Raw genomic sequence first — 23,406 nt, 5'->3', positions numbered from 1 at the left:
TCAGGATTGACATATACACACTGTGTGTTGCTCAGTTGTGTCCGACTCTTTGCGACCCCATGGACCGTAGCCCGCCAGGCTTCTCTGTCCATGGCATTCTCCAGGCAAGAATACTGGAGTTGGGTTGCCATGCCCTTCTCCAGAGGGTCTTCCCGACCCAGGGATCGAACCCTCATTTCCTGCATCACAGGCAGATTCTTTACCATTTGAGCTACAGGGAAATAATATCCACATTACTATATACAAAATAGATAACTAATAAGGACCTACTGTGTATAGCACAGGGAGCTCTATTTGATACTCTCTGATGACCTATAGGGGAAAAGAATATAAGAAAGGAGTGGAGATATATATATAACTGATTCTGCTTGTTGTACACCTGAAACTAGCACAACATTGTAAATCAACTGTATTCTGATAAAAATACAATAAAATTGAGTGATTTAAACTGCTTAGTTAAAGAGGCCCAATTTCTAAGCTGCTCAGCAGTGTGCTCATATACTGAGCAAACAACATGTTCTCTTTTATTTTGGCAACACAAATTTTTCTTGGCAGGTGGCCAGAGAAAGCGATGTTACTATTTCATCCCTTCTTTAAATATGTAGACATTAAGTCTTGGTTGAACAGCTTTTCCTTTAATAGAACATTTGGACAAAAGGCCAAAATGTCACTGTTTTGAGGATGTATATTTTAAATCCATATGATTTACTTTGATATTTTTAAAAAACCTAAAAACAGTCCTCAGGCACCTGTTAGTAACTTGTTGACAATTAACCAACATTTGAAAAATGGAGAAGAGGCAGGAAAGAAATCTGGGAGGTGGAGACTGGAAGAGAGGGGAACCACTCTGCTTGTTTGGTATCCTCTCCTGAAGTTGCCACCCCAGGGCCACTTATCACTAGAAAGGTTGTCTTCTGGGACTAGACTGCCTCTGACTCAGGAGAAGTGGGGTCCCAGGGGGCTTGCATTTTAATTGGATGCGCTGTGTGCAAGCGGCACAGCCTGGCCCTCACCATTTGGGTGCTTTGACCTCACAGTTACAGCCTGTAGGTTGGGGAGCCTCTTGTTCATGCCTCCCTCAGGGTTGAGGACAGTGGCTCTCAGCTCACCAGGCACTGTTCAGCTTGGGACACGTTGCTGGAGGTGGGGTAGTTCTGGATAACTAACTCTTGGTTCTCCGTTTGAGGGGCTTCAGTTTTGGGGAATCCCAAATGCTAGAAGGAGAGTAGATTAAATACAGTGCACCGGGGGAACTGAGCTTGTCCTCATGGAGGAGGAGGTGGGATTTGAACCTGTACCTTTAAGCCTGGGGGCAGGATTGAGAAGTAAAGAGAATGGATGTTTCTGGCTGGGAGAAGCCAGCATGAGCCGTGGTGTGGGTGAGGACCACAATTGTTTTTAAGGGGTGCTGCGTCCCAGGAGGTTTTGAGGATGGCATGCTTGGATCTCAGATGGGGTCTTTGTGAGAGTGCTTAAAGAGGAAGGGGTGCGTCACGCTCCTCCATCCTGGCTGCCCCAACCCTGCAGCTCTGTACCTGAATTCAAGTTTGGCAGCAGCTTAGATGGACTTGCAGGCTGGGAGCAGCCCAGCTGGGTTCCCTGTTCATGCCTCTTCCCTTCTCTCTATCTTGGGAACCTTGAATAAATTTCTGGAAGCAGATCATTTATCTGCAGAGTAAGGATACCTCAGTAACCATTGTATATCCCCTTGGGTCTTTGGCACGCATCCAGGCACTCAAGTGTTACTGAGTCCAAGCTTGTACTGTTCACTGCATGACAGGGCAGCCAACTGAGAGGCAAGATGCTGAGGCAAGGGGTAGTGACTCTCTACAGAAAGTCAGCAGACAGAGAAGATGGTGGACTAGTGTCCCAGAGAGTCCTCTTACCCAAGTTAGAATTGGGGCGTCTTTCATAGTAAAGGGGTGGGGTGTGGCAGGTTGTTGCAGACTTCTCGGTGTCAGAAGTCTTTGTTTTTGCAGCTGTCCACAGAGGTGTCTTAAAGTTCATGAGGTCCCTGTAAACCTTCAGCAAGACAGATGTATTCTCTGCTCTGCAACTTTTTATCTTTGTATGAATGGGAAGTGTTATACCTTTAAGGGTTAGAGCTTTGAGAATGGGCTATCCTGTATATTTCAGGCTATAGGCAGCATTCTTTTTGTTGTGGTTTAGTTGCAAAGTTGTGTCTTACTCTTGGGCCGAGGACACACTTCCAGGCAAATGGACCAGAGTTACTGAGTCCAAGCTCGTACTGTTCACTACGTGACATTCACAATTCTGAGTGATTCAGTCAGTTATCTCAAAGCTGCTTCTTTAAGAGACTCCAAATGTTTAAGCAGGGAGTCCTGGAGCCTGAAGCATGGTACTTTATGCTCATTGGTGTCCCCTTCATTGTACCCAAGGGGGAATACTCTTTAAGGAAATTCGTCACTGGGAAACCTTCATACAAACAGCCAAGAAATTGAGACTTCCCAAGGCAATTTATTAAATTACTTAAGTTAAACAGTGAATGTCACTAGTATTAATACAGTCCCAACTTGCAGCATGTTCAAACAATATTTATTTTGGGAGATTATATTTTTATTTTGGAGATAAATGTAAAAAGATGTAAACTTTGGTTTTGCAAGAATTGGTGGAGATGCTTTCAAACCCTACAAATCATGGGGACAAGAATTACCAAATTTAATAGAATTGGGAAGGGCATTGGTTGATTTGAAAGTTTGTAGAGTACCTTTTGCCTGGAGGAGAGCATGGCAACCCCCTCCAGTATTCTTGCCTGGAGAATCCCAGTGGACCAAAGAGCCTGGCGGGCTGCAGTCAGTGGGGTTGCAAAAAGTCAGACACGACTGAGCGACTAACCACAGCACAGCACAGAGTACCTTTTGGAACTGATATGGGTGAATCTCTGTGATGGTGGCAGATTGAATTTGGCTGCTCAAATGCTTAATATTAAAGTGATTGTCTCTTTTTCTTTCCATTTATTTTTATTAGTTGGAGGCTAATTACTTTACTAAAGTGATTATCTTAAAAACCTAAAAGTTTTACTTTATGGTCATTTATTACTGTTTGTGAAATTAAGTGGTGAGGAATAATATGATTTTGAAAGTCAGTCCAGAAACTTTGAGGAGAGTCAACTTTTGATTTTGTTAAATTAGTCTTTGAGTTTTTCATGCATTTTACTATGTAAAATGACAATAGTCTCTTTTCAGTGATAGGTGAAAATATTCTTTCTCAGTTGATTTCACCAGCTTTTCTCTATATGTACTGTAGACAGGCGCCCACATAGCAAGCACCAGATTCTCTCCTCCCCTCCCCATCTCTGTCCACCTAGATCACCAGGCCATGGCTGATGGCCTGCTTGTTTCCAGAAGTACTTACACAAGGTCAGATTGATAACTTAGTTTATATACTTTATTTTAAATAATGATAACTTAGTTTCCAGTCCAGTATTTTTATTAATTTTTAGTTACCTTCTTCCCAGCTTCCAGTCCTTGGACCTCTGTTTACAGATTTGTTTAATCGTATGAGACAAATGTTTTCAGAGACTTTTTTTTTTAATTAAAAACAATTTAAAAATTATTATTTGTTTACTTTTGACTACATTGGGTCTTTGTTGCTATGTGTGGCCTGAGCTGGGGCTACTCTCTAGTTGTGTGCACAGGCTTCTCATTGCGTGGCTTCTCTTGTTGCAGAGCACAAACTCTAGGGCTTGCAGGTTCAGTAGCTGGCACTTGGGCTTAGTTGCTCCATGGCACGTGGAATCTTCCTGGACTAGGGATCGAACCCGTGTCCCCTGCCTTGGCAGGTGGATTCCTAATGGCTGGCCCTCCAGGGAAGTCCTCCTGGGATTTTTAGGTGATGTCCTGCATTGAGATGACACCCAGTGATGTTGTCCTCATGGACGAGGCACGGAGGGGAAACGCCAGGATGATAGTTGTGAAGAAAAGTGGCTTGGCCTGACACATAGTCAGTCAGGGGCCAGGGAGGGTCTCTGGGAGACCTGGAGATATAGGGCCTATGTATGAAATTACTCAACAATGCTTTGTGTGGAGCAAAAGAGGAAAAAGGTGGAAGAATAAAGCTTTTATTTAGTCCTTGTTCCTTTACTGCCCCTCTCTGTTATGTCCTTCTTGTCCTCAGGTTTTACTGTCGTCAGCCAGACACTAGGGAGACAGGGATGGAATGGCTCAGCTCCTGGTCTTAATGCCCACATGCCCTGTGAGGCGTGTCAGACTCCTTCCCCACGAGGTGTGATAAGTCAGATAAATGTGTATTTAGTGTTAAGACGCAAAGAGGAAGTAAGAAAACCACAGGTAGGGGGTGGGGGGGTGGGTGGGGAGGTGTTTCTGTTGAGGAGATGGTGCTGGCCTTGGTTTTTAATGTTGCTAGCCCAGAATCAAAGCTGTGAGGAGAAGACTCTGTCCCTGGTGGTGATTCTCATTCCCACCTCCTCCCCGTGCTGACTTTGGGCGAGGCTCTGTGCCTTCGTTTCCTCTTCTCTACGGGAGAGGGTTGGAGTCCCTGAGCTCTAAGGCCCTGGAAAAGAAATCCTTATAGCTTCTGTGGGCAGCAAACTCAGGATAGGGTCTGTGTGGGGAATGCATGTGCATGTTCTGGAGAGAGGGTGCAGTTTGTGGCCAGCATTGCTCTTCCATCACCGTTTTATTTATTTATTATTTTTTTGATGCAGACTGGTGTCCCTTCCTCACGGAGCCTGGGGAGCTGGGCTGCTGGCCAGCTGGGAGCTCACCTCTGGCAGGTGGCCGGTGGGAGGACCAGGCTGGAATCCCTGCTGTCTCTGGCTGTGGTGCCAGAGTGAAGGGAAGGGTGAGGAAAGGCAGCATTTTCTCTTTGTAAAAGCTCTTGACAAAAGGGTTTGCCCAACAGGTTTGTTAGACTAGGCCGGTGCAAGTGCTGCCAATCTCTCATTCCTCCGTGTGGATTAACACCTGCCACACGGGCGGCAGGGACTCCACCCTCAGCAGGGGCGGTGCCCGCCCGAGAGGACCAGGATCTCTGGGTACCTTCAACCAGGGACCGGCTCCCAGCAGGAGATTTTGTCTACGTTATTCCTTTCTCATGCTTCTCAAAAAAACTCCTGGCTTTCTTTGGAACTACCTGCATGTTCCCAGGTATCCACAAACACAGTGGCTTCACTTCCTTTTTTTTTTTTTTTTTTTATTGCAGCTTTATCTGAGGATTCTTGAAATCTTCTGAGCAACAAGGTTGTGTGGTAGAGAGAGTAAGAGTTTAGACTCAGGGTCAGGGTCCAGGGTCCAAGTCCTGGCTCTACTCAGATTAGCTTTGTAACCTCAGGCTAATGGCTTCACGTTTTTGAGCTTGTGACGGTTAGTTGAGATTATCCTGACATAAAAAACGGGCAAAGGGTGTGAGGAATGGGAAGTCAGGAAGGAAGTACAGCAATGACGAGGGGTCAGTTAAAACAGGCAGAGGTTGTTTTTGTACGAAGATTTAAAAGAAGGACAAGGTCCACAGTTAACGTGGAGAGCTCTGTGCTCTCCGGTGTTGTACAGTCTGGTTTTTTTTCCGATGAGGAAGGACATGGAATAACTTGATTGTTCTCTTTGTAATTTTTTCAAAGGAAATAATAAGACAGTGTACAAAGACACACAAATGAAGTTGTTCATCAGATTTTTTTTTTTTTTCCCCAATTGTAGGGAAAGTCAGAAGCAAATCATGGGTTAGTGATTGGGTAGTAGTACTAGTGTTACTCGGCTCAGTCGTGTCCGACTCTTTGCAATCCCATGGACTGTAGCCTGCCAGGCTCCTCTGTCCATGGGATTCTCCAGGCAAGAATAGTGACTGGAGTGGGTTGCCATGCCCTCCTCCAGGGGCTCTTCCTGACCCAGGGATAAAACCTGGGTCTCCTGCGTTGCAGGCAGATTCTTTACTGTTTGAGCTACAAGGAAGACAGGCCAAATGCCTGTACCCTTTCAGAGGTACTTTAGAGATCTTTTGGTGGCTTAGTGGATAAAGAATCCGCCTGCAGTGCAGGAGATGCAGGGTCAATCTCTGGGTCGGGAAGATCCCCTGGAGGAGGGCGTGGCAACCCACTCAAGTATTCTTGCCTGGAGAATCTCATGGACACAGGAGCCTGGCAGGCTACACTCCATAGGGTCACAAAGAGTCGGACTTGACTGAAGCAGATGAGCATGCATGCATGCATGCATGATAGAAGGTGAGTCACTCAGATCATGCTGCCTTCCCCTGTCTTTACAAAAAAAAATAAAAAATCTGCTTTACAAAAATTAAATCTCTGAGCACAATAGCCATTGTATTTGTAATGAACTTGGAGGTCAAATTTGGAGCTGTTCTTTTGTTTTTCCCTTATTTCATATTCCTGTGTGGTTTAGTCAGGTTTTTTTGTTTAATAGAAGGGCTATGAAATCACATTGTGGCTATCTCTCTGGCAGCAGCACTTGTTACTTAGATATAGGCATGCCGCACGCCTATCCCATGGAGAGCCCTTGGGCTTATCTGCTTTCTCCAGTCGCCTCAGAACCTATCTGGCCACAGACTGGCTGCTGCTCTGCAAGCAGACACTCTGTAGCCCCACCCCACCGCTTGCCTGCCCTGCTTCTCCTCAGTTCTCTGAAATCTACCCTGTTTGAAGCTCCACTCAGGTCCTGCCTTATCCTCTGCTGTGGACAAATGTACTGTCACATATTATTACTTATTTTTCAGTTCGCTGTGCAGGACCCATGTTTTATACACTTTCCACCTAACTTCAGACTCAAAGAATGATGTTAGTGGTTGGAAATGACTTCAGGTTGGTGACAGAGAGGTCTCTAACTTGTACCAGTTTTTAACTATTGTCTGTCAGCTCCCAGTCCACCCTCTGTTGTCTGGTCTATGAAAATGGATCAGAACTCCTCAAATATTTTTCCTTTGCCTTCTCTCAAGTTGAGGGCTCTGAAGAGGATGTTGCAGGAGAAAGAGGTTTTCCTTCCTGCTTTCCAGAGTCTAGAACCAGGCTTCTACAGAGCCTGCTGGTTTTCCTCCGGGCTTGCAGGCTGCAGCTTTTCCCAACCTGTGCCCGCCTGGTCCTGCCTGCAGCTCTCGTGGCTGTGATGGACTGGGGAGCCTGAGCCCAACCCAGGTTGCTGCCTCTTCTCAGTCCCCACGTGTATATATGCTGGGAGCCCGGTGGTCCTGACCGTCTGGAGGGCTGGCCACCTGATGTTTGTCCTGAGCAGTGGCCCTGAGCGCTTCCTGTCCGGGCCATGCATTGTCATGCTAAGCTCCTGCAGAGGGAGGTCTCTCCAGTTTCTGGGTCCAGTGGTAGCCGGACTTTATGCGTGGACATGACTTCCTCTGCACCCTTGTTCTCTCCACCCACCCTCCCAGCAGTCTCCAGAATTTCCTTCCTGTCTCCCTCCACATGGGGACTCTTGTATTCCAGGCTTTGTACTGGCACCCTAGAGGGTTATTCCTGCTTTTCTGGTGACTAGACCATCCTGGACACCCAGGAATTGCCTCCTGTACCTTATTCAACAAGATCCAAACCTTGCTTCCATGTTCGTCCTGTTTGGGGTACCTTTCATCTAGTATAGGGCACCCTTTAGAGTTCTATTCCAGCTTTGTTGTTTAATCACTAAATCATGTCCGACTTTTTTGCAACCTTATGGACTATAGCCCATCAGGCTTCTCTGTCCATGGGATTCTCCAGGCAAGAATACTGGAGTGAATTGCCATGCCCTCTTCCAGGGGATTTTCCCCACCTGGGGATTGAACCCTCGTCTTCTGCGTCTCCTGCATTGGCAGGAGATTCGTTACCACTGAGCCACCAGGGAAGCCCTTTATAGTTTTCAATTATAACATTTTATAGTTCTGTCTTTATAGTTACTCAATTATCATATTTTTAAACTTACCCTGCTTGAATAATGGTGTGGTTTCTGCCTCCTGGTTAGACCCAGACTGAAATACATCCCATGTAACCCAACTCAGCAAACAGATGGATGAGCCAGAGAGAAGTCTAGGAATTTCTCTGAGGACTTGTTGAGAGCCTGCCAGACTATGCTGGTTTGTACATAGGTTCTAGAGCTTGACGTGGAAAAACTTCCTAAGCCATACCCATGTACAGTCTCTTAGCAAGGACTTCCAAAACATGTTAAGCTCCCCAGGAAGTGACTACCTGCATTGGAACATTTCTTTTCTAATGGTTTCCCTCCTGGGTAAATAGGTGCCCCCAAGCTTTCAGTCTGTACCAGGGGCTTTTATTTAGGCATGTTCACTTTGTCCCTCTGCTATCATGGCCTTGGTGGAACTAGCAATTGCTGGAGGTCCACCCCCTATCAGAAAGGAGTGTGGAGGCCCCTCTGTTTGGGGCCGGAATGGAGGATATTGCCTGGATGCTCTGCTAGTGGAGGGATAAAGCTTTCATAGACGCTCTGCTGGATCCCACATGCCTGCATTCCCGCTCAGGTGGGTGCAGGGCTGCCTGTGGGCCTGGGTGGGGCTTTCACCACAGTTTACCTCTTCAGATCTAGCCCCTACCCTCCCAGGTCTAATATGGACTGACTACTAATAGTCTTATTGCCTATAACTCTAGAAAAGCCTTTACGTTTTTTCTACTCTAGTACTTAAAAAAGTGAGACAGGTTTCTATAAATACATGGGTCATTGAGCAGTACACATATGGTTCCCAGTGTTATCTCTTTGGAGAAGGGTCATGTATATTTATTTCATCTAATTTCTACTGAAACAGCTATATTTAGTGAACTCAACCAGATGATCAAAATACCTGTTTGTTCAACAAATGCAGAATAACTCTCAGATGCTACAACCTGGAGTAGTGGCATTGCAGGGTGAAGACCTTGACCACAGAGGGTGCCCTCACTCCTGGGTGCTTCAGGAGTGGCGCTTGGCTGAATTGAGGGGTAGAAGCTCTTCAGGAAGGCATGGCAGACAGAGGGCACCCTGCAAATGGCAGAGGGAAACTGGGACTGTTTGGAAGAGACTGTGTTTGCTGTGGTCAGAGGTGAAAGTGTCCATGGTGTGGCGGTGGGGGATGCTGGCAGGAGGGGCTGCGGAGGAATCACAGAGCCTCATAAAGGGACTAGAGGGCATGTAAGTGAGAAGATGGAGGGGGTGAGACTGGTGTTTAGGCTGGGGCGTATCTTTGGGCTAGAGGTCTCAGAGAAGAGGGGCAGAGGCCATGAGTCCCAGAGCTCTGGGAATGGAGGAGAGAGGCGTTTTAGAAGACAGCACAGTTACATTTTGGCTCTGGGGAAGCAGCGCCATGGTGGTGGTGGTGACCACACCACCACGAGCAGGGGTGTGTGTACAAAGGCTGAAGATGAGTCGTTGGGGAACAGGGATATTTGGGAGCTGTGGGGCTCCACAGCTCCAGTCCTGACAAGAACTGCAGCCAGGCTTCTTGCCCCCATTAAGGAACAAGCTCTAGGTACGGTCCCCCTCTTCTGGTCCCACCAAGCTGCTGCGCTCACACCCTTGTCACTCAACCATCTACCCTGAGCACTGGAAAGTATTCCATCTCCCCCAGAACCACTTAACTGCAAGCTATCCCTCTCTCTAACTGAACAGAACCTGGAAAGGTCTGGCAAGGACCAAGCAACAGATGTTAGCAGCCTGGGAGGTAAAGATTTTGGAAAGCCACTCTCGCCTGGCTTCTAGAGTGAGGATGGAGGAGGTTGGGTAGGCCGATTGACGTCTAAATCCCCTGTCTCCATGTGATATGGCAGCAGGCTTGGGCTCTTGATCCTTAAAGGATTTGTGTATCCTGTTTCGGCAGGATAATGAGCAGGAAGCAGGATCCTCCCTAGACACGGAGGCTGCTAGCTCAAACTCTGAATCAAGTGACTGAATCAGACACGTGGATTTCCAGCCTCCAAGCCTCAGCCTGACTGGATTAGATGACTGGTTATTTCATTTCATGATTACAAGGAGGTCCTGCCTTTCTTTTATCCTTAACTTTGGTTCTAGGGATGGGGGAGCATAGGCACAGGTTTTGGATTTGGTCTCAGTGTGGTTGCTGGCTGTGTCCCTGACAAGCTATTGGAGACCATCTGCCTAACATACCTGAGCCCCTTGGGATGGGTGAGTGAGTGCCCTGACTTAGAATTTTGTGAGAATAAGTCCTTGTGGCTGGTGATGGCCACATTAACATGTCTTCTGGCCAGTGCTTTGCTTTCAGAACTGGAGGGAACCTTTTATAATCATCCTCTTTTGTGGTGCCAGTCTGGCATCCAGGAATGAAACATTGGGATTATTTAAACTGCGTATACGGGAATAAAATGACTATAGCATAATCATTCAGTAAGGGTTACTTATGATCCCACCGTACCTCCCATATCTGACTTTGTCTGATGGTAGTTTTGAGGGTTCAAATGTATACATATAAAGCTTTAACATTTTAAAATAATTTTTAAAGAAGATAAACCATTGAAAACCAGACCATCATCTTTTTAGTCCCTTTTGTCATAAGCCTGTGCTGCAGTGTTCGCTTGTATCATGGTTTAAAACTAAAATAATGGAGCTGAACTGCTTAGGTTTGAATCCTGGTTCTGCTGTCTGCCAGCTGTGTGACCTTGGACAAGTTCAGTCACCTCTTTGAGTATCTACCTCATAACATCACGGTGCTTGGCATATAGCCAGTGGTACCTAAGTATTTATTAAAGCTGATATGTTCATATTTTACTATTATTTTTAAGAGTCCTCTCTAATACTTGGCTTCAGGCAGAGATCACGAACCCAGGGAAAGATGTGCAATGATCTAGGGGTGGATGTAGTGACAGAACTTGTGCTGAACACTGCAGGGTCCAGTACAGGGGTGGAGTGTCTGGGACTGTGGGACCATGGCCCACGCTAGTGATGTGGGCTGCAGAAATGGGGACCTCGCGTTAGGATTTGTGTGTGACATGTTCCCCACCCCCATCCCAGCAGTCTGGATGTGTGCAGTAGAGGATGTTGAAGGGAAAAGATGGTGTGGCAGCATTAAAGAATTAAATAACCTATAATCCTGCCACCCTGATTACACTGGTTTTGTTTTTGTGAGGTGTTTTCTCTGGATTTTCACATAGTTTAAGCGTGGCAGCTGTACCGTTTTGTAATCCATCTTCAGCTAACATAAATTTGTGTGTGTGTGTGTCTCTACCTTTCTAAATACTTTAATAGCAAAATAAAGGAAAGTGAAAGTCCCTCAGTCGTGTTTGACTCTCTGTGACCCCATGGACTATGTAGTCCATGGAATTCTCCAGGCCAGACTACTGGATTGGGTAGCCTTTCTCTTCTCCAGGGGATCTTCCCAACCCAGGGGTTGAACCCATGGACTATGTAGTCCATGGAATTCTCCAGGCCAGACTACTGGATTGGGTAGCCTTTCTCTTCTCCAGGGGATCTTCCCAACCCAGGGGTTGAACCCAGATCTCCCACATTGCAGGCAGATTCTTTACCAGCTGAGCCACAAGGCAAGCACAGAAGGAAGTTGTTGCCAAACAAAATCAACTGTAGTGTTTTAGAAATTTCAAGACTGTTCAGTCTTTGTTGGGGAGAATTTACTCCCAAGTACAAGGTGAAAGCTAGGGTTGTTCTTTGTTTGCACATGGGATTTTCTCTTTCTGTTACTCACAGTAAAAATTCTGTGTGTCACAGTGAGGGTTGTATAATATCTTCCCTAGCTGCAGGGTAGATTTTCTTACTCAAATTCTTTTTGAGCAGTGTAACTTCCTGCTTAAAAAAGGACATGGAATTGGTTTTATGTCTGTAATGGGAATATTTAGTCAGATATTCAGAGAGCTTTTTCCCACAGATATTTTTATGGAGGTCACTGCTTTTTCCTCCTTTCCATGAACTTTGGCTTGTTGTAACAGTTTAGTTCTCATGTGAGGGACTGTGCCTTGGTCACAAATGAAAGATGACATTTAAACTTGATAGAAATGTCAAATTCAGAATCTGGGTGGTTTTCCCACCCTTCCTTCTCAGGTTAGTTTGAAATAAATGCCCTTTAGAAATAGTGGTAAGAGTTGGCCCAAGCTGCACTTTGGGGGAATTTAGGAAAGGAAGACTGGCCGATTGTCAGAAGCGGGGCCGGGCATTTCTAGGCTCCCATTTCCCTTTCTTTGGAAAGTCTTGGTAACCACCAAATGTACCATGATCCAGTGCCTTGGGTCTTTTCAGTCTTGAGCCAGTTTTTGAGACTTCACTGTTGAATTGGACCAGGTTACAATACTGTGGCCATGCCTTATAGAAAAAAGGAGGAGCGCCAAAGAGCCCTGGCTAGTAGCCAGAAGACTGTTTCATCTCAGCGTTATCACCTAACTCTGTGACATTTGTGTGCTCAATCGTGTCTGACTCTATGACCCCATGTACTGTAGCCTGCCAGGCTCCTCTGTTCATGGAATTTTTCAGGTAAGAATAAAGTGTTCTGCCATTTCCTTCTCAAGGGAGTTTTCCCAACCCAGGGATCATATCCACATCTCCTGCCTTGCAGGAGAATTCTCTACTACTGCACCACCTTGGAAGCCCTTATTTGCCCAGTTAACCCTCTCTGGGCTTCCATTTTTCTCCCTGGTAAGTGGTATCCTCTTAAGCTTCCCTTAGGGAGTACAAGTGAGAAGTGGACAGGAAAATGTTCTGGAGTCCTTGAATTGAGGACTGGAATCCTTGAAACAAGGGGAGGATGGTGTTCCTTTGAGAGCCATGAAGCCCTGTCTTGGCTGAGGGGATAGGATGTCCTGCCTGTGTGGTTCTTGATCACAGATGGAAAAGCCTGAATTGCATCAGTGAAGCTGGAAACCTTGGCCAGGATCAGTATTCCTCAGAGTATTCCCAAAAGAAGTATTGGTACTTTCTGTGATAAGAAACTCCACATCAAAAAAAAAAAAAAAGAAAAGAAAGAAACTCCACATCATCACTTCAGATGGTTCTGGTTGAATTGTAGGTATCCGTAGGTCAGGATGCATAACTGGCTTATTCTTCTGGAGTTATATTATTCACCCTGAATCTTTTCCTAGGAAAACTAACTTAGAGGTTCATAGTCTGTGCAAAAAGTACTGTGCTTCTCTTTTTTTCTTCCTTAAGCTGTCCTCTTCTACTCTAGCAATTTCAGGAATATCCATATTCCTTTTCTGAGTTGAAAATTTCTGCCAAGTAGTTAGCTGTTCATAGCATGTGCTGTTTTTCCTTCCAGATCTTCCTCATTGTAGTCTTTCTCTGTTCCCCTTCATACTTTTCATTGTCCTCCCTTCAGCCTGTCCACGTGAAGGGCAAGCCCTCCAGATCAGTGATACTGGGTCAAGTGCTACTTTAGGAGAGTTATCCTGACTTAGAAGAATGGTTTGTTTTTAAAAAGCGTATTGTCTGAAATCTGGAAATAAAAGAAAGGACAGAATGAGACCAACTTAAAACTATCCATGATTTATTTACTAATAGGATGACTGATTCTTTAACTGTATCAGGTACCCACACAGACACATTCATGCTCTCCTGTCCTTGCAAGTCAGTCCCATAGCAAAGAGGTTTAGGTTGCCAAAGATGTGCTGGACGGAGACCTGCAGTTTGCTCATAGGTGTGTTCAAAGGCTCTTTGAAAGGAGCTGACCTAAGGAGGAGGGCCTGGACCCTAGACTTAGTGTGGACATCATGAATTATTCAGGTTGTATGTCACTTGGGGCCCTTTGAAACTATAATTAAAGAGTAGGAAATACCTTGTGGGTTTTTCTTTTTTTTTTTAACCACTTTCTTTGGAGGAAGTTTAAGAAGGCCCTTGGTAGCTCAGTAGTGGGATTCTTGAGGGGTGGAGTGTAGGTAGTGGTTGAGAAGGGAGGGAAGAATGAGGTGATGGGACACTGCTTACCAGGTAAGCTGAGACCACACACATACCTTTATATCACCCGTGTTCTCTAGATGTGTAAAAGCTCTGGAGGAGTGAAGGTATGATGTAGGGACTGGCTTTATAAAAACATCTTTCACTTATATGTCCTTAGCCAAAACTATCCAGCAGTAATAAATACAAACAACTAGATTAGAATCTACTGGACAGATTTAAGAGACACAAAAAGTTTGTGAATCCCCGTTGATCTCTTCTGGGATGTTCAATATAGTGATAACTTCACAGAGTTCTCAGCATGACAAATACCTCTTCTACCGTGGGGCTATTTGTTAGAATGAGGGAATTTGTAAATCTTAGAGTAAAAAGTGAATACTACTCTTGATTAAAATATATAATAAATAAATTATAAAGATGTAATGGACAGCACAGGGAATGTAGTCAATATTTTATTATAACTTTGTATGTAGTATGATCTATAAAAACATCAAATCACTATGCTGTATATCTGAAACCAATACGTTATAAGTCAACTATGCTTCAGTTAATTAAAAAACCACAAAATCCAGTGCTTCTCCAGTAATACCAAAAACTTGTTTCCTTTACACCATTCTTTTTCTTTTTTTTAATTACTAGTTTAGTTTCTGAGTTTTTGTTTTTGGTTGTGCTGGGTCTTTGTTGCTTTATGCGGGCTTTTCTCTAGTTGTGCTAAGTGGGGGCTGCTCTCTAGTTGTGGCGAGTGGGCTGTTCATTGTGGTGGGTTCTCCTGTTGCAGAACATGGATTGTAGAGTGTGGGCCTAATAGTTGTGGCATGCAGGCTTAGTTGCTGCATGAATTATGGAATCCTCCCGGGCCAGGGATCGAACCTGTGTTTCCTCTCATTGGCAGGCAGCCTTCCAACCAATGGACCATCAGGGAAGTCCTACTTCATTCTTTTTGAACTTCCACATTTTGTATTGAAATTTTAGAAGAATCAATGTTTATTAACTGAAACCTGCCCCCTCCCCCCAAACCCATTTTGTTCTAGAGGTCAGAGAAGAGTGGCTACCATTTGACATGGTGGTCTTGAAACCCCATCGCCTTGGTTAGGGTTCCAGCTCTGCCCTTAACACAGTTACTTCTTTAAATCTGTTTCCTCAAGTGTAAAATGGGAATAAAAGTAACAGTATCTACTTGAGAGGTTCATTGTAACAAGATAATGCACTGGCACCTGAGAAGCAATCCGTCTTCAGGATTCTCTTCAAGGATGAGTTCTCAGCTGTAGAATTAACCTGATAAGAAAATTCTTTACTGGGTATTGCCATTCCAATTTTGAGGATTGTCTTTTAATGTCAGGGTTATCTACCTGGTTGTTCTTGGGTAGGTCATCCATCTCAGTAGTGTTAGAACTCTGCTGTTACAGCACCAGCAAGCTGCCTCATTACTCTTTTTTTGTTGTGTTGCCCACAGCCTGAAATCTGTTCTTGGCCTTTGACATTCCACTAAAATGTCATTTTCATTACTCTTTTCCTTCTTGCTATAAATAGCAGAGGATATACTTGTTCTCAAGGATACAGCTTGAGTTTTGACAAATGTATACATGCATGAAACCGTCATCTAGATTAAGATATACAAAGTACATTTCTGTACCCCAGAAAGCCCCTCCTGACCCTCTCCATTCAAAACCTCCACCCCTACCATTTTCAGATTTCTAGGGCCTACATTAATTTTTGCCTTCTTGAACTAACATAAAGGGAGTTTGAGTCTCCCTCACTATACTATTTTTGCTCTAGCAGTAGTTTTCCTCTTTATAGCTGGGGGTTGTTCCAGTGTATGAATGTATCACAGTTTCATAATCCACTCTTCTTTTGATGGCATTTGGGTTGGTCTCAGTTGTGGGCGATTGGGATGAAGCTGGTGTGTGTTTCTTTATCTCTGAACGCTCGGTGTGGTCACTGTCTCCTCTTAGCCCTGTAGCCTTGGTCAAGTGTCTTAATCTTTCTGCCTTGGTTTCTTCATCTGTGAAATGGTAGGTTGGGAAACAGTTCAAAGTTGTGGCCACCATTTTTTATTAAAAAAAAAGGAAATAGAATAAAATAGGTGATTACGGTGAATGACATGAAACTGCACATGCTGCAGCCCACATATAAATAGTTATGTGTGTTCTGCTGCTAAGTCACTTCAGTCATGTCCGACTCTGTGCGACTCCATCAGGTGTGTACATAATAACAAATATAAATTGTACTTGTTACTTTGAATTGTGAGCACATCTATTTGCAGCATACTAGTTTGTATATGTCCTTGTATAAGCAAGGAAGTTGAAGCACCTGTGAGTTGTCTAGTTAATGTGTATCTCTGCCCTCAGGTGTCTAAAACAGCCACAGTGTTAAGGGTCACTTACTCACACCTCACTGTGGAGCAGCCAGTACTTTAAAAGCTTACGAGTAAAAGCTTATAGCCCTCAAAACTTTGCGATTCAGTTCAGTTCAGTCGCTTTCGACTCTTTGGGACCCCATGAACTGCAGCACGCCAGGTCTCCCTGTCCATCACCAACTCCCGGAGCCTACCCAAACCCATGTCCATTGAGTTGGTGATGCCATCCCACCATCTCATCCTCTGTCGTCCCCTTCTCCTCCTGCCCTCAATCTTTCCCAACATCAGGGTCTCTTCCAATGAGTCAGCGCTTCGCATCAGGTGGCCTAAGTATTGGAGTTTCAGCTTCAACATCAGTCCTTCCAATGAATACCCAGGACCAATTTCCCTTACGATGGACTGGTTGGATCTCCTTGCAGTCCAAGGGAGTCTCAAGGGTCTTCTCCAATACCACAGTTCAGAAGCATCAATTCTTCTGTGCTCAGCCCTCTTTATAGTCCAACTCTCACATCCATACATGACCTCTGGAAAAACCATAGCCTTGACTAGACGGACCTTTGTTGGCAAAGTAATGTCTCTGTTTTTTAATATGCTGTCTAGGTTGGTCATAACTTTCCTTCCAAGAAGTAAGTGTCTTTTAATTTCATGGCTGCAATCACCATCTGCAGTGATTTTGGAGCCCCCCAAAATAAAGTCAGCTACTGTTTCCACTGTTTCCCCATCTATTTGCCATGAAGTGATGGGACCAGATGCCATGATCTTAGTTTTCTGAATGTTGAGCTTTAAGCCAATTTTTTCACTCTCCTCTTTCACTTTCATCAAGAGGCTCTTTAGTTCTTCACTTTGTGCCATAAGGGTGGTGTCATCTGCGTATCTGAGGTTATTGATATTTCTCCCAGCAATCTCGATTCCAGCTTGTGGTTCTTCCAGTCCAGTGTTTTCTCATGATGTACTCTGCATATAAGTTAAATAAGCAGGGTGACAATATACAGCCTTGACTACTCCTTTTCCTATTTGGAGCCAGTCTGTTGTTCCATGTCCAGTTCTAACTGTTGCTTCCTGACTTAAGTGGGTTATTATCACCATTTTATAAATGGAGAAGTCGCTGAGACATCAGTTGTTATACAACTTGCCTGAGGTCACAGAGCTCAAATTGAGGATGGTAGAGCCATGATTTGAACCCAGGTACTGCACGTCTTGAATCTGTGCTCTAAACCACTGTTCTGGGGAACATGAAAGAGGCAAATGACATGTGACATGTGAGCAGATGCAGTGAATAATAATCTAATCAGTACCATGGTCCTCTCTTTTATTTCAGATATGAGAAATGAGTGTTGGACGTCGAAGAATAAAGTTGTTGGGAATCCTGATGATGGTAAATGTCTTCATTTATTTGATTGTGGAAGTCTCCAAAAGCAGTAGCCAAGAAAAAAATGGAAAGGGGGAAGTAATAATACCTAAAGAAAGGTTCTGGAAAATATCTGACCCTCCTCGGGCATATTGGAACAAGGAACAAGAAAAGCTGAACAGGAGGTTCAATCCCATTTTGAACACGTTAGCCAACCAGACGGGAGAAGCATACGGATTCTCCAATATAAGCCATCTGAATTACTGTGAACCTGACCTGAGGGTCATGTCAGTAGTTTCAGGTTTCGACAGTTTGCCAGACAGATTTAAAGATTTTCTGCTGTATTTGAGATGTCGAAATTATTCACTGCTTATAGACCAACCAGATAAGTGTGCAAAGAAGCCCTTCTTATTGCTGGCGATTAAGTCCCTAACTTCACATTTCGATAGAAGGCAAGCGATTCGGGAGTCTTGGGGCAAGGAAACCAATGCGGGGAACCAAACGGTGGTGCGAGTCTTCTTACTGGGCCAGACTCCCGCAGAGGACAACCATCCAGACCTTTCAGATATGCTGAAATTTGAGAGTGAGAAGCACCAAGACATTCTTTTGTGGAACTACAGAGATACATTCTTCAACTTGTCTCTGAAAGAAGTACTCTTTCTCAGGTGGGTGAGCACTTCCTGCCCAAATGCTGAGTTCGTGTTCAAGGGCGATGATGATGTTTTTGTGAACACCCATCACCTCCTGAATTACTTGAATAGCTTATCCGGGAACAAAGCCAAAGATTTGTTTATTGGTGACGTGATTCATAATGCTGGACCTCATCGGGATAAGAAACTGAAGTACTACATCCCGGAAGTTGTTTACGCTGGCGTCTACCCGCCTTATGCAGGAGGAGGTGGATTCCTCTACTCCGGCAACCTGGCCCTGAGACTGTACAATGTAACTGACCGGGTCCTTCTCTACCCCATCGATGATGTTTATACTGGAATGTGCCTTCAGAAACTCGGCCTCGCTCCAGAGAGACACAAAGGCTTCAGGACATTTGATATAGAAGAGAAAAGCAGGGGTAACATTTGTTCCTATGTAGATTTGATGTTGGTACATAGTAGAAAACCTCAAGAGATGATTGATATTTGGTCTCGGTTGCAGAGTGCTCATTTAAAATGCTGAATTATGTGCAAACTACATTTTACATAGAAATGTATCTCAAATAGTTCCCATTTGTGTTCTCTTCCATTAGAGGTCATTTCTATGTAAAACCATCAACATTGCCTTTATAGGTCATACCCATTTGACGGCCTCTAAACCCTTCAGTGTGGTACTTCCTGAAGAGGGAAAGCAGAAGATGCTATTTTTTTTTTTATGTAGAATATGGCAAAATGAATGATTCTGACCCTTCCTATTAGCCAGTGGTCATTATTTTCTAACTTGTCCCCCTCATCATTTGAAATCATGTTTCTAGAATTTGACCATATTTTTGTTTTGCCCTCATACAATGATAATCCTATTTTCCATTATGTGAGTAAATTATCAGTTTAGGTATTCATAAACCTATTGGCTACAGAGACATTGTTTTATATGCTCAATGTTTTTAGTGAAATGCAATTATATTTGTTTTCATGAAATTTAGATGAAGTTTTAAAATCATCTAGAAAAAATTGACTTTTGTCAGAATTGCCCTGCCACCCCAACAGTATTTCCTTGTGTTAACCTAATCAATCGGTTTTGCAAAGTGGGCATCGCTGGGTGACATTTATCCAGTTTATTAAGTTATGGTCTTATGATCATCATGAGAAAGCTTAACTATTTTGCATTTGGTCTCCTGGGTGATATCATGATAGTTCTCTTTTTTAGTATTTGAAAATAATGAATATGATTCCATAATCTTCAAACTGAAGATTGCATTGTCCCTGGCAACCATATTGTATTTATAATTTTTCATTGTGGACCAGGAAAGCATATGTAACTTTTGAACTTTAAGTGAAAAGATCGAAATTGCAGACCTTTTCATGGACTGGTTTGTCAGTTTAAAACTGCAGGATTCTATTCTTGCCATATGGTTACATGTTACTTATACAAAATTATTATCCTAAGTAGTGACTGCTTTCCTATTTCAGTGTAGAAGTGCCTGTGTTTTTATTTATTGTTCAAATCAAATACCAAACATTTTCTTAAATATATTTTGTGTAATATTTTATTTGTATACAGTCTTGATGACTTATTTAACTAGAGCATGGTATTTTAAATAGTAAAGTAACATGTTAAATAAAACTAATGGTTATTTTTGAATTTTACAATATGTTCTCTTTTGGGGGAACATAAAGTAGAATTCTGCCAAACTGTTGCTTATATATACTATCTTGTAACATGCTTTCTTGAGATATTTTTGTGTTATAGAGATAAAGATTCTTACAGATGTGGGAACTGTAAGGAAATGGAAATAAAGTCACCATATTTTTAATTGTCATGTGTAACGTGTCATCTATAATCTCTGTTTCTTGTGTTTAATTATATTTTCCCCCAAAAGGCCTTTCCCATAAAGGCCACTTTTTTCCCACAGAAACTATTGACTGCAGTAGTAATATTGAACTGTGCCTTTTTCTCTGTCTCCGTGGGTCATTTGTCTTTGCATTTACAATTTTTAAAAGTGCTTCCCCATGTAGCATCTTTAGAGAGGAGCATGAATACTTATTTATGCTTCCACTTCCTGGTAGTATGAAGAATTTAACTAGGAAATGGAGCAGCATCTTAAAGACTGTATCATCCTAAGCCATATCCATTTTGGGGTTTGTGTGTTTCTGTGAAACATAGATGTATGTTTCATCTGTGATGAAACAGAGCGGCCTTGACCGCTAGTTATTTTCCTGGACTTGTGTTGAGAAGAAACTGCTAACGTTCAATTAAAAACAAGTAGGCATTGGATGAAACTCAAAAAACAGAAGGCTTATTGTGAGAACACATAGCACACTGTCCTCTCCTACTGGGAATGCTGAGGCCATACATGTGAGCAGACGTGAGGACACTGATACTCACTCACTGTGGGGTTTGAAGACTTGTAAGTCTGGTCCTTCTCAGGGGCTCACGTGCTGGCGTCTGACCTCTCTGCTCCAGTGCTTATGAGTAAAGGGTGTGGCCAACACCACCACGTCAGGTTTAGAGAAGAATAATGAAGCTCTCGGAACATTCACATGTGGTTGGTTCACAAATGGCTTGTGTCCATATACACATGTGCTTCCTTGACCACGTGTTCTCAAGTAGCAGATTTCTCTCCTGAGGAAGATGTCTTTTAATTTTTTTTCTTTTAGGGATTCTCCTTCACTGAGATTTCAAGTCTGCAGAGAAAGAAGAGATGCAGCAGGTTTTGAAACATGTTTTGAAAAGCCACAGAGGGCCTTTGGTGAGCCTCCTCATCACATGTAGCTTCATTTGAACATCAGTCCTTGGTGCTGATGACGTTTGGTGGGTGAGATGCTCTCCAGATCTTCTTTATTTGGCCGAGGTTCTCTTGCAGTTGTTACCTGAGCCCACAACACAGGTCATTGACCTCATGGGATGACCCTTTTTCAAAGCAAAGGGATCCTAGGTATTGGGCTCACCATTGGTACTGGCTGATCCTAAACCCAGGAAGCCCTTTTGGCACCTTTGAGATAGATTCTTACCTGAGTGTCCATCTTGGATATAAGTATCAGATCTAATTCATTCTTAGAGAAACATTCAATAACTGAGGCCTCAATGGAAACTGGTATTTGAACCTTTTTCATGGTTATTCACAAGTCATGATGATTTTGAGTTTGAAAGTCAAAAAGGCTAAATGAGCATTGCCAGTGTTTTGGACTTTTCATCAACCCAACCAGGCTTTAAGAGGGAAAGGATAAAGGAGACCAGAATGGCTCATTTCCATCCCTGACCCTGGTTTCCTGTCTTGAGTTGGTTGAGGGGAGAATGGAAAAGAAGGGCAGGAAGTTTGAGTCACGCTTGAAGTTGAAGCCAGAAATAAAGGCACCCAAAGTGTGACCACCACCTACTTTTCTACCCCTGATTGGTATGGTCTGGAATGTGTGATATGTACTGGGTTATCTTGTCTTCTCTCAGATGCAGAAAGGAAGGCTGACTAAAGTAAAGGATGGCTTATTTTCACTTTCAGGAAAGCTGAAATGAAGTCTTTATTTGGGCCAAAAGTTAACTTCTCTGTGATTTGCCTTGAGAAAAATGTCAGATGAAGTAAAAATTCTTAGATCAGGAAAATAAATAGTTCATGTGCTGGACTATGTAGAGTGTAGATACATTGACTTTTCCTTTATGTTAATTCTTTATTGGCTTTACTTTTCTGATGCCTGGGTCATCTGCCAAATAACTTTGAAACCAAACTTTACCTAATTAGCATTAACAATAAATCTGAAAAATTAAAATATTTATCATGATGTATTCAGGTCTCAAAGTAATTTGAAAGGAAAGTTTTTTCCCCCTTAATATCATCTCAGAAGGTAGAGGCCAAAAATTAGGCCCTTTTGTCTTTAAAGAGTCCCTAAAATCTTATTTGTTCACATTACATATGAAATTCCATATTTATTAATTATAAGGTGCAGTACTATATATACACCACTAAAAAACTCAATATGATTTGTATCAAATGTATGATATGCTTCAGTTGTGGGAGATGTTAAAATGTGAAATACTCTGTATTAGGATAACTGAAGTACCACATTAGTGTGTGTCTGTGTGCCCTTAAATTGCAAGATGGAGCCTTGTTTAGGTTTATTTGAAAGGTGGAGCCCATTTAGGTTTATATCCTGCTTCTCTCACTTTGATCTGTGTTTAGGAATTTTCACCCAAGCAATCATAGTAGTGGCTTCTGAGCTTTGGCAGTTGTTTTCTTCCTGTCCATTGTGCATTGTGAAAGGGGATGTATTGATTGTGCTGAAGCAGCAGAAGTAGAGTTTTTAATTTGATTGTAATCCAAGGGCTTATTTCGAAGTCAGGGGCCAGGCGGTTGAATAATGGGGCTTGCAGCTTCCCGACAGCTGTCCTGTATCAGGGAAATGCTCTTTCATCTTACACAAGCAGTACGCGGACTGCACCAGGAGCTTACATCCTCAGTGTCAGCGTGGGCTTGCTCATGACTCTCAAATCCTACCATCTTGTATAGAGCCCATCCCTAGCCTGTCTTCAGCTGACACTTTCCGTCTGATCATCCAAGTCCTCCCCCAGGTTGCCTTCCCTGACCACTCTGTTGAAAGGTCATCAGCAACACTAATCCTGGTACCAAGTTCAACCACCTCTTCTTTTAAAATGATTTTATCAAAGTGAAAAAAGTATTATCCTACTCTTGGTTGGGGCTCTTCCAGAAACAGATCTTAGGAGGATTCCAGCTCAAGTTGTTTAGGGAAGTGTAGGTGCATGGTTCATGGTGAAGTGATGTTGGGAAGGCAGACAGCCAACAGTAGTGTGTGTTAAGCCAACTGGCAACACAGAACTGGAGTTCAGTCCCTGGGGCATCTCTAAAGAATAGTCCAGAATGCTTGCCTCTGAAGGATCACTTCTCAGGCTTGAGGGGGCTTGGCTGTTTTTTGGTAACAGTTCTGTTGAGACATTCAAGTGTACAATGATTTTGAGTAGGGTTGTGCTGTAACTGTCAGCATGGTCCGTGACAGAAACAGTTAGGTTTTCAGTGGTAACCATTCTATTACTTAGCCCTTTATAGAATTTAAAAATTTTGGCTATGTATTTTTTCTTTTCCTTAAATTTCCAAAACAGTATCTTGTTCTCTAATTACTTGTCTTTCTGTAGCCACCTGTTCTTTATGGATGCAATGACTTCTTATAAGAAAATAGACTTTTATTTTGGTAATTCATGGATTTCCTCAGGGCTTGGTTATGAAGAGAGTAGTAAAGTGATTA

The 23,406-nt window shown here is 43.4% G+C and overlaps 1 protein-coding gene across 3 annotated transcripts in view; it reads left to right on the top strand.

Annotated features, from left to right (window-relative positions):
* The window catches only part of B3GNT2 (UDP-GlcNAc:betaGal beta-1,3-N-acetylglucosaminyltransferase 2), a 205,664-nt gene that overhangs the window by 10,504 nt on the left and 171,754 nt on the right, over positions 1-23,406 (top strand). For 2 of the 3 annotated variants that reach the window (XM_061155213.1, XM_061155214.1), the window contains one exon: positions 17,477-19,970. The exons of the other annotated variant lie outside the window; for it this stretch is intronic. In XM_061155213.1, the coding sequence (XP_061011196.1) occupies positions 17,486-18,679 (1,194 nt within the window). In that variant the 5' untranslated portion in view covers positions 17,477-17,485 and the 3' untranslated portion in view covers positions 18,680-19,970. Of the gene's footprint in view, positions 1-17,476; positions 19,971-23,406 lie in introns of those variants that run through there. 3 annotated transcript variants of the gene reach the window in all.

The sequence above is a fragment of the Dama dama genome, chromosome 11, assembly GCF_033118175.1.
Source record: "Dama dama isolate Ldn47 chromosome 11, ASM3311817v1, whole genome shotgun sequence".
Classification (NCBI taxonomy): Eukaryota; Metazoa; Chordata; class Mammalia; order Artiodactyla; family Cervidae; genus Dama; species Dama dama.
This window is presented reverse-complemented; position numbering and strand designations above follow the sequence as displayed.